The sequence below is a fragment of the Mastigoproctus giganteus genome, chromosome 9 (assembly GCF_048544385.1).
Source record: "Mastigoproctus giganteus isolate SK-2022 chromosome 9, ASM4854438v1, whole genome shotgun sequence".
Taxonomy (NCBI): domain Eukaryota; kingdom Metazoa; phylum Arthropoda; class Arachnida; order Uropygi; family Thelyphonidae; genus Mastigoproctus; species Mastigoproctus giganteus.
This window is the reverse complement of record NC_143583.1, coordinates 127847920-127863596: the sequence shown is the minus strand read 5'-3', so window position 1 is coordinate 127863596 and position 15677 is coordinate 127847920. Positions and strand designations below refer to the sequence as shown.

Here is a 15677-nt window from a genome sequence, read left to right as displayed (position 1 = left end):
CAAATGTAGACAGTATTTAAAATTTAAAAACAAAAAATAAATAATAAACATGGAATATGTTCTGGATTAGAATCTGGTGATACGTGAAGGTTTTATATTCAAGTATGTTATTATGGAATTAGTATTAGTGGATATGTTTGGAGTTTTATTTTCATGCTTCATATAACAGACTGCGCAGTTTTCTATCTTATAGAGTGCATTCTGATTCGGGTGGGAGGTAGGGAGGAAGGACATTACAAAGAAGAGGATAATTGCCAAAGAATGTTTGGTAAGAGGGGATTCTGTTTATGCGCTTGAGTTTCTTTCATTGGCTGTCGTGTCAGATACCTTTCTAACCTTGCTACTATTTCCGCAATATTTGGACCACCTGATTAGGCCTGTCGACGTAGACAATTGATAAATGATGAAGGCTGTTTCCCGTTGGGGAACAAGGGCGTCGGAGGTCTCAGACATTAGGCGTCGCTTGCTGGTAGCGCCACCTGTCGGATAAATATGGTAAGCTCCTAAGTCGAATCGGTGTCTTTTTCTTTTCTTTTTTTTTCTTTCCTTTTGGTGCGTCTGTGCAGAGGTACGATGGTGCGTGTGATCGAGTTTGCCGCTGACAGCGTGCCTAGTTTTTTTTTTTTTTTTTTTCTGGCGCGCGCGCGCACACACACTCTTACACGCACTCGTAGTGGATAAAGTTTACGAGAGAGCTACGGATGTGATCTGATTACACGAGTTCTCTGTGTATGTACGTGCGTGTGTCAACAAAACGTTCGCCAACTACCGCTGTGTGCAACCGGTTACTGCCGAGTCCTGGATGGACAACACAGCTGCATCCGTGGTGGCTGTTCTTCCCACTCCCGGGTCCTTTCCCCCCTCGGAACCCTCTCTGAAGCCACACGTGTAGGCGTGCGGGGATCACTTCTGCTATCCGTAATATCAACCGTGACAGCTGGCCAGTATGGCCCCATGTTTCTCACGTGGAAAGCCCGTTCTCCCTCCAAAGCGACCCTCGCCGACGACAACGAAAGACCTCGCGAGTGTGCAGTGTGCCCGTGTGTGGCGGCTTAATGTCTGTGTGTTCATTTGAAACAGGTGAAAGTTGACGACAGCGTTGTTACGAGGTCAACAGGTGATTCGCCTTCCCTTTACGAACCCTGGATGTAAGATTTGATACGCCATAATTACTCCGGTGGCGGAAACGTAAGTTGGCCTTGAGAACGGCGTCTGACCCCGTGTCAAGTCACGTGAGTACCTGGTTTTGCTGGCGATGTCTGCCCCGCTGTGGGAAGTAAAAGGATCTGCTGCTATTGAGTGAAACATCGACGTCAATGGATCGGCCGCATTGGGCGAAACATCGAGGCTTCTGGATTAATTAGGTGACCCCTCTCGGCGAAAGGATTATTGTGCGAAGCCAGTTGCGGCGAAAGGTTCTGTTTACGTTTAGAGGAATATTTAGATGAAAAGATTATCGGCGAGGGAAACACTGCGGCCTGACATCTGATCGACAGAAATGGTTGCGCCCCGTGGAACACGTAAGTATCGATTGAGCCCCACTCGCGTGTCCCGTGGGAGCAACTCAACTTTTGAGCGATCGGTTGAGGTACAAATGCGCGTAAATGTTTGCCCGCCCGTTCATGCGGTTAAAGTTGATGTCGACTTTTAGATTGCAGATGCGATCAACGTTGGATCGAGCACACCGGAGGAAAGGGTCGATGAATGGCACACCCAGTTTGCCGTGCTTCCAGGCTTGATCGGTGAACGGACACCGACCAGAACGCATCGCCTCGTCTTTCTTTCTGCTTCCATTCTCATTCGCGCAACTTCGCAACGTCAGCTGTCCTCCGTCACCTAAACGACATCGCCTATGGCACTCTGAAGGTCACTACATGACCGATTTCTATCCGAAGCCGCATATTTCAGTTAAGGCTAGAGCTCGGGAGATCAACGCTCGAGCAGCGTCGACTGAAGACTTCCAACGGAACATTTCGTTCAGACAACAACTTCCGCCTCGTTCCACTGCCGGTAGTTGCGAATTCACACCGCACAAAGGAACGGACGGAGTCAAATTGTCCTCTGTTCGACATGACGACAGGACCCGTACGTATTTCGACCTGTTCCCCTCGGACACGGCCGAAGAAGGAGCGGAATTGTTCGTCAGCAACCTCTCGAAACGTAATGTCCCGTGCTCGGCTGAGCGGAAGCGAGCTGCCGCCTCTCTGTCGGCCTCCCCCGCTCTTGACGTGGAAAAGAGCCAGAAGAAGTGTATCCTTAGCTGCGTTTCTGGGTCGAGCCAAACACAGGCAGCCAACGGAGGGGAGGAACGGACGACAAAAATAGCCTCACCGAAAATCTGTGCTCCTGCACTGAGTGATGTCATCATAGAGAGCAGTGGAAGAGAGGAGACGGTGGCAACTCCGCTCTCTCTCCGTCAAAGACATCCTGTTGTCTCGAGCGTCGTTAACCAGGTGTCCGTGTTCCATACGTACGTTAATGCGACGTACTTCCAGGCAGGGCCTGCGGAATCTGCCCTTGACAGCAGCATCGATGGAGTCTTAGGCCTAAAAGAGAGTTCAGACGACGTGTCGTCACTTGGCCCTGTTAATTACCGTGTCAGCTGTCTTCTGGAAATCAACGGTGAAGAGAGCACCGACAGCTGTCCTCCGCCGGATGCCGAAAGTACGCACAGTGTTTGCGAGCAGACTTCGGAACCAACAGACCCCACCCCGTGCTGCAGCAGCACGCAGCTAGCAGAGAGCTTCGGAGAGGGTCGCTCTGTTGCTATATTTGAACCACGAAAGGACTGCTATGGAACTGAAGGGTGTACGAACGCCTCTTCTATCTTTGGCGGGCGTGTTGATTCACTAGCCACCTCAGAACGGCTGCACTCTGTTACGTCACAACCCGAAACATCTCTCGACGAGATCCTCATCTGCTTGGAGAAAATATGTGACGAACTGGCCACGCCCGATGAACACAGCACTTCCCAGGCGTCCGTAAACGTCGAGGTGAGCGACGAAGACTGCGGCAGTTTCGATGCCTTTTCTTCCGGAGGCGGCAAACATCCCAAAGCAGGACTTAATCCCGTATGTGCCATCGATCTACGCAACGAAGTCTTGGAAAAGGAGGTGTTCCGTGACAGGGTGAGTTCTCTCAACAGCGCGGCAAGTTCGGGATGGAGCAGGTCATCTGAGCAGAAGACACTTCCCAAAATTCCCCAAAGTGACTTTTCTTTTGTGCGTGACGAAGATGCCCATGACTCGGTGACCCCATCGGACCTTGCTATGATGGACAATAAGTTCCGTCACCTACATCCAAAATCCCGCAACCAGAACGCCAACAAGAACAACAACAACAACAACAACAACATCCGCCAGAAGCTCGTTCCCAACTTCCAAGTGACGAAACTCACCCGAGTTGAATCCCCAGTGGACGGTTTCCTGATAAAGTCTCCGTCTTTACCGTCGTCTCCAGTCACTGCTCGGGTCCAAGTGCAGCCGAAACCTGATCTTCCTGCATACCTAACCCTAGGTCGAAGAGGTGTCACCAGGAAATTCTATGAGGCCAACGATTCAGAGGGCTTCGATGATGAGAGCTGCGCGGACAAGTCCGGGGAATTAGAGAAGATCCGGTCCATTCTGGCAGGTTTGGACCTTGCCAAGTATCGCCGTAGACAACCGAACAGCACCTTGCCTGCCATTACCTATACTCGTAGCTTTTCCGCTAATCCGCAGCTGACCTGTGACCGTTCCAACACCCCACCCCACTCGCCTATCTCGAAGAAAGCCAAATTTCGAGAACTGACGGAGAAACTGCGATCGAGCTCTAGAGCAGATTTCGAAAAACTGAAGTACTCTGCTCCATCTTCCAACAGGTTGGTGGTGCCCTCTTCAGTCAACACTGGTAAGTCAAAAATTTCGGCACCTTCCACAGCACCCCCATCTCCCAAATTATCTCTGTGGAAGGACGCCATGCCAGCCACGGGATCTCTCCCTAGACGCCCCGATCTGGTCATCAGAAGCATCTCCCTGAACCGAGTCGACCTCCCCACTGAGTCTGGTAACACGAAGTACGGAGACGACCATAGCGGGATGTTTGCCAAGGAAAGGAGACAGCCAAATTTGCTGAACGTCGGAAGCTCGGCAACCCTCCCACGCAGACGTCCGCCTCCGACTTTGGAGGACCCGTACAGCAGTTCGCAGACGTTGGCATCTTTAGGGTTGGCAACGAAGTCAGACCCGCCGAGGTTAAACAAGAGCGATCTTTCTCTGGATTCCGCCGTTGACACCACAGCGGACGAAGGATTAGTAGCCGACTCGGAAGCTTCCCCGCAGTCTCCTTTTATCACCGTCTCTCCCACGTGCGATTTGTCTAGCTGGTCTCCTGCCAGAACTTTGGCCATTCGTAAACCAGCACTTCCCACCTTTCCCCAGCACCGACACCAGGAAGACGACGGAGACAAGAAGCATGACCTTCACCTGACAACGACTACGGACAAACGCAAACGCCGCAAAGGTCAAGGAGGTCCAGTTGGACTCCAGCTCGTTCTGCCAGATTTGAGTAAATCAGGCAGCGGGCGATCCTTGACCTTTCCACCGCAGCGGAAAAGCTCCATGTCCGAGGACGAAGTGGACTACTCGTCGATAGACAGTAACGGGTTGAAATCATTGAAAATGTCTCCTTCCGTCGTCGCCGACACTCTTCGGCAGCCCAGCGATCTGTCACTGGCTGACAGCCACTTCAGTCCAAGCGAGGTCATGGGTGAAGAGACCTATCGAGACGTCGTTGAGAGCCTTGGCGCTCCGGGCCTACTCGGCCTTAGTGCAGACGAACGCCACGAGAAACTCTTGAAGAAAAAACATCACAGCGATCCTGGAACAGACAAAAACTCCCTTGACTTTCCGGAGCTTTTCGCCTCATGTCGAAGTGAACCCGACCTTGGAGAGCCGGCAGGCGAAGGGCACACGGATGGGATGTTGGAAATCAAAGAAACGAATACAAGAGAGCCGTTTGTAGTGTCGAAGCCCACACCCCGACTAGGCAGCCAAGAGAAGGTGAAATCCGAGCCAGGACCTAATAGGGAGACCGGAGAAAGCCCTCAGTATCAGCGGAGGTACTTCAAGCGTCGACTTAGAGGTCCATACGGAGAGATGCTAGAGGAAGAAATGAGAAAGTCCGGAGGTAAACAGAAGCCTTCTTACGTACAAGAACTGGAGTTTCTTCACGAATTGTGTGAGCAGAAATCCATCGAACAAGCCACTCCCATTGCGAACGACAAGGGACTCGTGAATGCTGCGGATGGTAGACCCCGATTATTACTTCGATCGTCAAGCCATTCGCTCGACGAGTCTCAACTACAACGACCCGACCAAGAAGTCAGTGTGCCCAGACGAAAGATCAGTGCCAATATTCCTTTAGTTGGAGATACGCAGCATACCTCCTTGCAACCTCCCCCAGTGGTGTCTACAAGTTCGGAGCCGAGTCTCCTTCATAGTGAGACCACAGCGGGAGTTACCGGAACCATCAGAACATCAGAGGAATGGTCCCCAGATGAGGAGGTTATGAGGGCGCTTGCTTTGGCAAGTCAAGAGGTAAGTTTGAAAGTTCTGTTCAATTCTTACAGCTTGCATAATGTGCACACACTGAATAACCACAGTTTATTCTGTGGGAAATGGTGCTTAAATAACTATAGCTCTTAATATTTTGCTAATTTAGTGTATTCTTTTTTGTGACGTCTACAATAGAGGTTGCAAAATGTTTTCAAATAAATTTTGGAAAATGATGAAAGCGAACAGATTTTATTTTAGAAGGAAGAGGATTAAAAATAAAATAAATAAATAAAGATAGCCTTCTATTCCATCTTGTGATTAGGTGATGGTTCTGGAGGCTAAACCGGTTTCGCTGTGAGGTCTGCATACCCGAATGGGTAATTATAAAACTATCAGATTTGCATCGTGAACGCCTCCATATATTATCAATGAAAACAGAACATCCAGCATCCATGCATGCGTAAACTTCCCCAACAACTTAATCTCCACTAAACCCATGTTTACTATTCAAGAAAATTGCCCTTGCTCCATTTTTTGGCTTCAGCGCCACTATGCAAACGATCTGCCAAAAGTAACCAAAAAAAAAAAAAAAAAAAAACCGACGATCGAGTCCAAGGACATAACAATACTCAGCATCATCGGATGCCTTTAATCCGGTTCTCAGAGAAGTTATATAAGAACTTGCCAAGTTAAGATAATAATAAATAAGAAGAGAAAAGGCAGTTATTCAAGTTTTAAGTGTACACAAAATTCAACTTTAAACTCAAAAACAAATTATTTCTTTGACTCTGATTAAACGTGGTATTCAAGGTTTGAAATCGATATGCCTTCATCTCCATTTTGAGCTTGTTTCAAGTGTGGCGAAAAATTTCACACTTGCAAATATCCTCGTGGATCTCGTGCGCATTTCCCGTTTCCGTTTTCAGTGATAACGCAGAATGTAACTAAAATGAGTGACAGTTTAAGGTATGTGGTAAGATGGTTGCGTGGCATTCAAAACAAGATAGAAAAGATTTGAGGGCGAGATAAAGGTTAAAAAAAGAACGGAGCATTTTGCTCGAGCCATAAACGTGCTCCCATTCATTAAATTTTAAGTAAAATATGATCACACCCCCCCACCAATATAGTTGGGCAATCTGTGGGGATTACTGGCTAGAGTTGACAAGGTTTGTTGATTATTTGTCGCTTGAAAATGAATTGTGCGCATGCTCCTCATCTTCAAACCTTAATGATAATCCCAGGGATTTTGTGAGAGGATATAATTATCCTCTAGTGTTATTCTGCTCGATACAGGGGAGTTTTGTAGAAAAACATCGATTGGAAAAGGGCCGGGGAGTAAGATTGTTAAATGAACTTTGATGGTAATTTTTTTTTTTTTTTTTTTTTTTTTTCAAATAATTCTTTTCGTGAATTAAAGATAACAATCTCTGTAGCAAAACTAAAGATAATCTGATTGCAATCTTTCCAAAGAGGAAGTTTCACTCAATACGTTGTACTTGGAACAGCACTATCTAGATCTGATGAAAGCCTCATTTTGATGATGAAACTGTTTGATATGATTAGTGATAGGGTGTGGGCCCCCAGAGAGCGTACGTGATCATGGTACGCGAGATCGAATCGTATGTGGGCACAAAAAATTCATAATCCATTATTAACCAGCGCGCTGGTATATCGGCTGCCTTGATTAGCGATTGCAGTGAAAATGTACACTCCTGGTCTCTGGAGGAAATTCGAAATTAAAAAACTGCAATAATCCGATTCAAATTTGAATCGGATCTAGACATAATCTGTAACATCGCCATGTCTGTCCGTCTGCACATAACAGAGGCTCTCAGTGAATGGGTTTTCTTGAAATTTTATATATTTGGGCCTTTTAGAAATATTTGTTGAGCCATTCCAAATTTGATTAAAATCCAACCAATAGAAATCCAGAAATTGTTATTTATTTTTTTCCATATAATTTATATGGAAAATAATAAATAATTCCTAACTTGTTTGTAACAAATTTTATCATCTATCTTTGGTAAAATGAACTGTCTAGACAGATTTGCGAATAATAGCTAATAAATAAAAATGGTTAATTTACATATCGGTATTAGCAATTAATTAAAGAATGCAAATTTATTTTTTACAAAAAAATTATTTCATAAAAAGCAGCGATAACTCTTGTTGGAAGAACTTCGTGCATCTTTTTATTTATATATATAAATCCGAACTATCGGTTTCTTCCTCTATTCTTAAAATTTTTTCATTACTTCTGTCGCAGATGAATTCACACAGATCTCTCGAGTTATTCGGAATACTTGGAGTGCATTTGGAATGGAGAGGGGTGGATATAAATGGGAGCATCTGTGGCACGAGCTATGGAAGAATACATTTTCACGTAATTATCAAGAATAGCAGAAGAGATTGGACAATGTTTTTTTTTTTTTTTTTTTTAATAGCTATCCTTCCTCCGTTTCTTCAGTTAAATCCAAATATTTATACCGCTGACAATACAATTTTTGCATAAACAAATACTCCAACCTTGGAAAATCTTTCCGAAAGCGCTTCGGGACTTCGCCAATTGTCTGCAAAGTTTCGCCATCCACAAAAGTCAGAGCGGCTTGGAATTTCTTATTGGCATACCCTGGCTAAAATCAAAGTTCATCTTGTTAGCAGGTCTATTACAACTGTTCCAACCAACAGAGATCTTGGCTAAGAGCCGTCCAAAAGGAGGAAAGATCTTAAATAGTTATAACGTAGCCACAACAGAAGAAAACTGGCTCCTAAAACCAAAGGCCCATGGATGCCATTACACTGTCCTGTCCTGTCCTGTCTTGACGTTTACAATTTTAGTTTTAGATTTCATATTTTGAAGGTCTGGTAAATAAATTTAGCACTTATTGGGCTACAAAGTTTCTACATGCAAAGCGCGTCAGTGAAGTGATTTTATTTTGTGAATATGATTTATCTTCAAGTATTACATCCAGTACTCGTGGGAATGGGTATTGCTGTTTTCAAGAACTGGCATTGGCCAGTTCTTGAAAACTGGCCATTGCCATTCAAACATTTTCTTCGTAGCATCTTTCGCATATTTTGCGATGTTGTTGTTAGAGCTCATTTCGAAATGTTCATTGTCCCAATTTGACCAATCTAATTATTATCAATCTTACTCGGAGAAGACTCCATCATTGTATTCACTGTACCAATCTCAATATTGTTATCCCGTGGGTATAATACAATAGATGAAGTTCTCCAAATGATTTTTGCAATTAAAATAGCTCTGTCTGGAATTAAACAGATCAAACTAGTTAATTAGTTAAATTAACTAATTATCGTATTTTCAAAAAAAAAAAAAAAAAGAGATTGAACCAAAGCAGCTGTTAAAACCGGTCTCAGATCAGCGGTGGGGTGTGTAAAAATGATTTCCATGGACAATTATACTGAATATATGCAAATTACATCATTTAGTGCCAATTATAACGCAGCCTTCAAGCGATAATGTACTTTCCATAAAAAGAGGGAGGGGGTAACGGAAAGGAGGGAAAGCTGAACGTGTCCAGGACAAATCCGATTGTCCTTCGTAATCATTCAGTGTGTTTAAAGCCCTTCTTTGTGTCCCCATCACAGAACAAAGGGCTATAAAAATGAAGATATTTATTTCATGTAAACTGAAGGTTCTAACTAAATAGAGCTGTTGTTCATTCAAGCCTAATCTTCTGGTGATTTGTAGTGGGTCGAAAGAGTTATGGATCATAACCCTAGCAGGGCGTGCCGTTAGACCCACCCGAAGAGGTCAAGTACACAAAACAATCTTTGAGAGAAGCTTACGACATTCACACTGGCTTCTTTTCACAGCATAATCTTGAAAAAGGGGAGGGAGGAGGGAAGAATACAAAGCCTTACTTCTGTTTAAAAGGAAACTGACGTGAAATTATGGTTCCCCCCCACAGAGCGTCGTCTCCGAGGCGTCCTCCGCAGTGCAGTACCACATTCGGGAACTTATTTTATTGCGAACATTGCCTATTCCGTAAATGTCTTGCACAAGTGGGAGCAGCAGTATCTTGCACAATGGGCGTCTGCCATCTTTAGCTAAATCCAGATTTATCTGGGTTTAAAATACTGATAATGTATTAAAATACAAATGATTCAGATGCAGCAGCGAAATCTCGGCATCTGACTAACTACTTTCATGTTTTGTTTCCATGGTTTCAAGTGTGGACCCAACTGACTCAGTATGGAAAGCCTTCAAGGTCATTGGTAACACGAGCCTCCGGGAGTAAACGCCCACTTCACTAAAAAGCGACGTTCAACACCGGTGGACCTCCTTCACACATGTTTGGCGGACATTTGCTCCTCAGCTTTTATTAGAAACACGCACATGCATATGTCCCACAACAGAACCGCTTACGTGTATACTCGCAACAAACAACACACATGCGCGTTGTTCTCCAAGTCTTTGCTCATGCGTAATTAAAGCAACAATTATTTTTTAGGTCACGTTGGCTTTAACAATGAAACGACCGCTAATTGTTGAGAGAAATGAAGAGTTTGGCAATTGGGCAACCTCACGGAATGCTATCCATCACCGTTTCGATTTTGATCATTTATTTTCCGCTTGAACGGAAGACAAGAAGAAAAAGCGAATTGCTCTTCTTCGATAAAAGGAAGTTTTTCTTTTATTCAACGTCTATATAAATGAATGATCACGACGTCCAGTAATACTAAAGATTGTTTTCTTTTTTTTTGTTCGCTAACAGTTTCTAGTCTTCAGTGTAATTAATCTGCAAAGAATTTAGCTGTCTAGACTTCAGCAAGTCGGATTCTTTTTCTGTCCTAGGCGTCTGTGAATTTGAAAAATCATAACCCTTTTCGTTAGAAGCTTCTATCCGAAAAATAAACCTTACTGCAGATCCATCTACTTCGGTTTGTTTTCTGTCATAGATGCTAGACGAAATTCAATATTTGTCGAGACTTGGGAGAGGTTGAACCTGAGAGAAATTTGCATTGACGATTAAGTGTTCTGGCTCATTTTGATCAACATTTTAACGCGATCAAACTAAAAGATCGCTTTCTGCTCTTCCAGAATGCATCGGTCCCATTCGGTCATGAATATGCCAAGACTAATTATTTCCCTTGGCCATTTCAGCTTGTATTTAACCTTTACTCGAAAAGATAAGATTTTATAACCACCTCCGTTTTCCTACTGCAAGAATCAACCCTATCACGTTTAGGTAGGGTTGGATAAGAGAGGGAAGGATAGGGGGGGGGGGATATCTAGCGGGTGCGATCGGAAGGAAGTCACGCCCTGGTACTCCTGGCAAGTGTGCAAGGAGACGACTTTCCCTCCGTAAAAGTGAGTGACCTTTAACCAACTCCTTGCACAAGAGCCAGGGGTTGAATCAACGTCACGGGGTATCATCATAATCACAGATCTCTGTTTTTATCGGTGTGCGCGCGCGTGCGTGTTGAGCACCACCACCCTCTCTAGCACGCTTTTTCATTTATCTGGCAATCATCTGGCTTGTAGTTATGATGGAGTGGGCTGTCAATTTAAGGGGAGTTGTAGTCACGTATCTCGGGGATTTTTGTATCGTTGCTTTTCTTATGAGTTTCAGGGAAATGTGGAATGTTTTTATGCTGACATTCACGAAGTCACTTTCTTCACAGGTGGGGGGATTTGCACCCATGGCATTGCATCCTGTCGCTATGGGATTGCTGAGACCGTAGTTAAGTATGTCATCAGTCCACTAATGTTGCAAAAAATGAAGCCACTGAGACAATAAATGCATTGTGACGTCAATACGGTTTCACCACAATGATTTCAGCTAGATGTAATCAGATAATGGCTTCCCATAATGAACAGAGTTCAATGTTGTGGGCTAAGATTCTTGTGCGAGCCTCTTGTTACATTTTGGATAGTTTTCCAGTTCTTTGTTAAAATTACACTCTGTTCACTCTATGCTTGACATGATATACGTTATCGAGTAAAGCTCTCACTTGTTGCCAAATCGCCACTATTTTTTTTTTAGCAACTGACCAATGAGAGCTTTACCCGATGACGTGCATTTGTTTATGTGAAGATAAAAGTTAGTGAACAGAGTAGTTATGCTAGATGGGTGGCTGGTCTTGGCTGTCGAATCCATTGCTAATTGAAATGTAAGCCTTGTGCTTGGTCATAGCAGTCTATTAATTATAGTGAACTGACGCCAAGATAACTCAGACCATGAGGAATCGGTGATGTTGTGCAAATTGCATTTGTTATGAGATTCGGATATCAGTTTGAATAAAATATCTGAATTAGCCCGTACAACTTCGTTTGAGACTGCTAACGTACACCAGCATGTAAAGATTCCAAAAAAGTTCAATGGGATTCAATTCCAAATGGGTAGCAGGTGACAGAGTCACCATTCTATCATCGAGAAGACAAGAAGTGATTTGTTTGGATGCTTCATCACATGGTAAACGTTTTACTTCATCGATGGAATAGGTTTGATTACAGAAGTGTTTCTTTAGTTTGTTTTCTATATTATTATTATTATTTATTTTTTTTTTTTATCAAGAAGACCTGTTTTCTATCCTTTTCATCAAAATTAAATGAGATGCAGAAATCAAACTTATTTCTTACGTATGAAGTTACTGAAGTTCGAAGCGCTCCACGAGGAGCGCTTCGAATGTACTGTAAAAATCGTGAACTGAGAAGACGCAGTGAATTCAGTTCACATATAGTTTGGGTGTGATTAGGAAAGTGGCGAAACTACCATATCGTCATGTCCACCATCCAAAGGGTTCTGAGGAATCAGGGGACTCGACGGCTGGTTTATGGTAATTAAAGATAACATGGAAACCGTTCAGCTGTCGGGGGGGGGGTATAATTTATCCTCGGCATCAGGGTTACCTGTAGAGCCCACACTGAACACTTATAAGTTAGAAAAAGCTTTTCTTTTTCTTTGTCCTTTTATGGAATGATTTTTGTATCTCATTTAGGTTACAGATAATAATTTTTTAAAGTGCACAATTCTTTTGTAATAACCCTGTAATTTGACAGAAGTTGCTCTGAAGTCCTCTTCCATTTAGGAGATGAACAGTTCCCTTAAATACAGAATAATATAAATGACTGGCATTTATAAATTACTGAAAATTTTATTCTCTATTTATAATTATTTTATGTATTTATTTCTCTCTCGAATATATGAGAGATAAATAAAAAGTAGTCATTCTTCTGATCATCGTTTTTATTTAATATTTCTCTGAATAATATCTTTCTGTTCTTTTTATATTTCCATCTCATTTTTAATGGAATGAAATACGTACTTGCAGCCTGTAAATCCCTCTCCCCCCATCTCCATCGAAAACGCGCGCGTGCGCGCTTTCTTTTACCTTCTCTCTCTCTCTCTGCAGCGATTTCTGTGTTATCTGTCTACTCTATCTCTGTGCAAACGGGGGCCATTTGTATCTGTCAGCTTGTCTTGTAATTAGTGCATAATTCTGTCTTCCAAAAATGGGGAAGGTCTGGATGTTGCGCAGGTCGTAAAACGACAATTTCCTGACCTCTCCGCTCGAGGCTTGGGTGTGGAGAAATGGTAACCCGTTCCGTGACCTTTGACAGCCATTGCCGACAGCTCTCTTTGCCCATATGTATGTATGTGAGTGCGTCTGTCAACCCGTTGTATTCTTAGAAGGAAGTGGATTTGTTCACTTGATGACAGTACCGATTACTGCCTATCGATGTAATTAGACATACAGATGAGGAGGTAATCGCTGCAGTGGAAGGCAAAGGAGGAGGAGACTTCGCCTTAATGGAGCGCTTGTGGCTCCAAGTGAGATTAAATGTGATATTCTGTCAACACCCGGTTATCTCTAAAATGCGAGTACCCAGAATTCGTAATTTTCTTGAATGCCTCCTGACCACAAAGTGTTGAGAGAAGAGAGAGAACGCAGCGCCGTCTGTTGATGATATGAATAAAGTAATACAGTGTATACCATAATTCAAATCATCATAAGAAAGGCAGATTAAAAAGCATATGTATTTAGAGCCAACATCGAGGGGGTCAAACGTGCCAGTACATTAGTTAATGATCGCTAAATACAGTGATGTTCGTGTATTCTCTCCATCTTGTGAACTCTAATCTAATTTCTAATCAGTTTATTAAATAATTAAGTAAAATTAATCATTTAGTTACTAATGAAGTACGATATTAAAATAAAATAGTAATTATTAAATCATTATCCAGTTATCAAATTACTGTTATATTTAGATAATAATAAAAGTCGTATTTTTAGAAATTGCAAATGTAGTTTCTGAGCCTTTTATTTAACTCTGTTCTCCGTGTAAGTTGGATGGCTCTCATCATAATACAAACAATATTTAAGAATATTAAATTACAGTAATAGTGATTATTAGATAGCGATGCCTTTCTTTCAATATTTAAGTAAACGGGTATAACGTTATATTATCAGCTAGATTTGGTTTTAAAAAATATGCGTAACAAATAAGGAACTGGACTGGACTGCTCTAACCCTGTGTTTATACCTCTTGGAGTAAACAAACGTATTTATTTTATCACTGAGATAATCTGGATTTTGTTAGTGTTGACACGTTGCACCGATAGATGGCAGTTCAGTATAATGCACTTTAATGGTCATTTGTTTTTCCTCTTACTTTCTTTTTCCATTATCAATAGATAGCAACGTACATCGCTAATCGATAAAATGGTTGTCGGTTACGATCATTTCTGGATAAGCGTGAAGGAAAATCCTGGCCGAGGAACTGTACTTGATAACATTTTCTGAAAGCTCTTACTGCGTGACCATCTTTCTCTGAATTCGCAGAAGTAATCAGGACCCTTTCCATTTGAGGAGACCCTTTTTTGCTACCACGATCGGAAGTTGGGCATTCATAACGCAATTGGTATCTTAAAAATAGTGCGTGGATGCTGCACGCGTACCTCGTCCATGTTCATAGTTCCTGGCCTCATGTGAATAAATGCAACATACAAACACTCTCTCTAGCGTGACCCCAGATAATAGTCTTCAGCTTCTTCCTTAAGGTAGAGAAGAGCACGTTAGTATCATATTTGCCAATTAGAGTACGGTGGCCGCTTGTTCAAAGTTTATTTAGAAAGCGGGTGCGCACACGATAAATCTTTTCCATTTAAATGAGGTGTTGGCTTGAACACAGGATGTCGTTTCTTTTGAGTTTTCAGAGGAAGGCAACGTTGCTAATAAACTGTGATATTAAGGATGATTATTGGTAATGTGCTAGAAAATAACTTGTAATATTTACTAAGTATATACTATTATATATATATTTACTTACCAGAAGTATTCAACAATCTCGCCACTGTAGGGAATGGGAAGTATGCAGAGGAGGAACCGCTTGAAAAGCGTGCACGAGAAATAGTTGAGAGATTGAAGGAAATTTTGTCACCGAGTGCGATAGCCACGCGTTTGAACCTAGCAAAGCGAACCGCGATGTAGGTGTGCACAAAGGGACAGATAGGCAAAAAAAAAAAAAAAAAAAAACCTGATACAGTATTTATGAATCTTCAGTTCCTGAAGAAAGCAGGCCAAGCAGATCGAGTGATATCCATGGAGAGCGTTATGTTGGAGCTTTAGATGTCTACAGGAGGTCCATGATCCATAGGGAGCTGATGGCATGGGTTTTGACAGTAGAACTGCTTTCAAGCCCACAACACCAGATGTCGTTTGCAGTGGTGCCTAACTCATCGTCCTTGGTCCATAGTACAGTGAAAACAAGTCCTGTGGAGTGTCAATTCATCTAACAGAGTTCAGGTCGAGTGTTGGCGTATAGAATGCCTGAGAGAACATCATCTATTCCAATGTATTGCCCACAATGAAGTTTGGGGGAAGGTGTGGGCTGTTTCATGGTTCAGACTAGAACTGTTAGCTGTAGTACCAAAATACCGTCAATGTCTTTTCAATGACAATTTCGTGCTTCCCACATTCTGGCAGTTCTGGGGAAGTCGTTCTCTATGTTCGAGCATGATAATGCTCTACTCCCATACAGCGAGGAGTGTACTGAAAACTTTGTTTGAAGAAAACGAAGCCCAACAACCCACCCAGTCGGTACAGATGTTAAGACTTTAACACCGGAATGGGAGGTAGGCAATAGGCCCTCTTCTTTTACATCTAAACTGG

General features: G+C 42.9%; 1 protein-coding gene across 3 annotated transcripts in view; it reads left to right on the top strand.

Annotated features, from left to right (window-relative positions):
- Nucleotides 1-776: 776 nt before the first annotated feature.
- The window catches only part of LOC150080713 (rho guanine nucleotide exchange factor 17-like), a 394606-nt gene continuing 379705 nt past the window's right edge, over nt 777-15677 (top strand). The window contains exon 1 of one of the 3 annotated variants that reach the window (XM_090381791.1): nt 777-5576. In XM_090381791.1, coding sequence (XP_090237917.1) covers nt 1875-5576 — 3702 coding nt within the window. In that variant the 5' untranslated portion in view covers nt 777-1874. The remainder of the gene's footprint in view (nt 5577-15677) is intronic. The other 2 variants (XR_016547420.1, XM_090381790.1) reach the window with 2 other exon arrangements.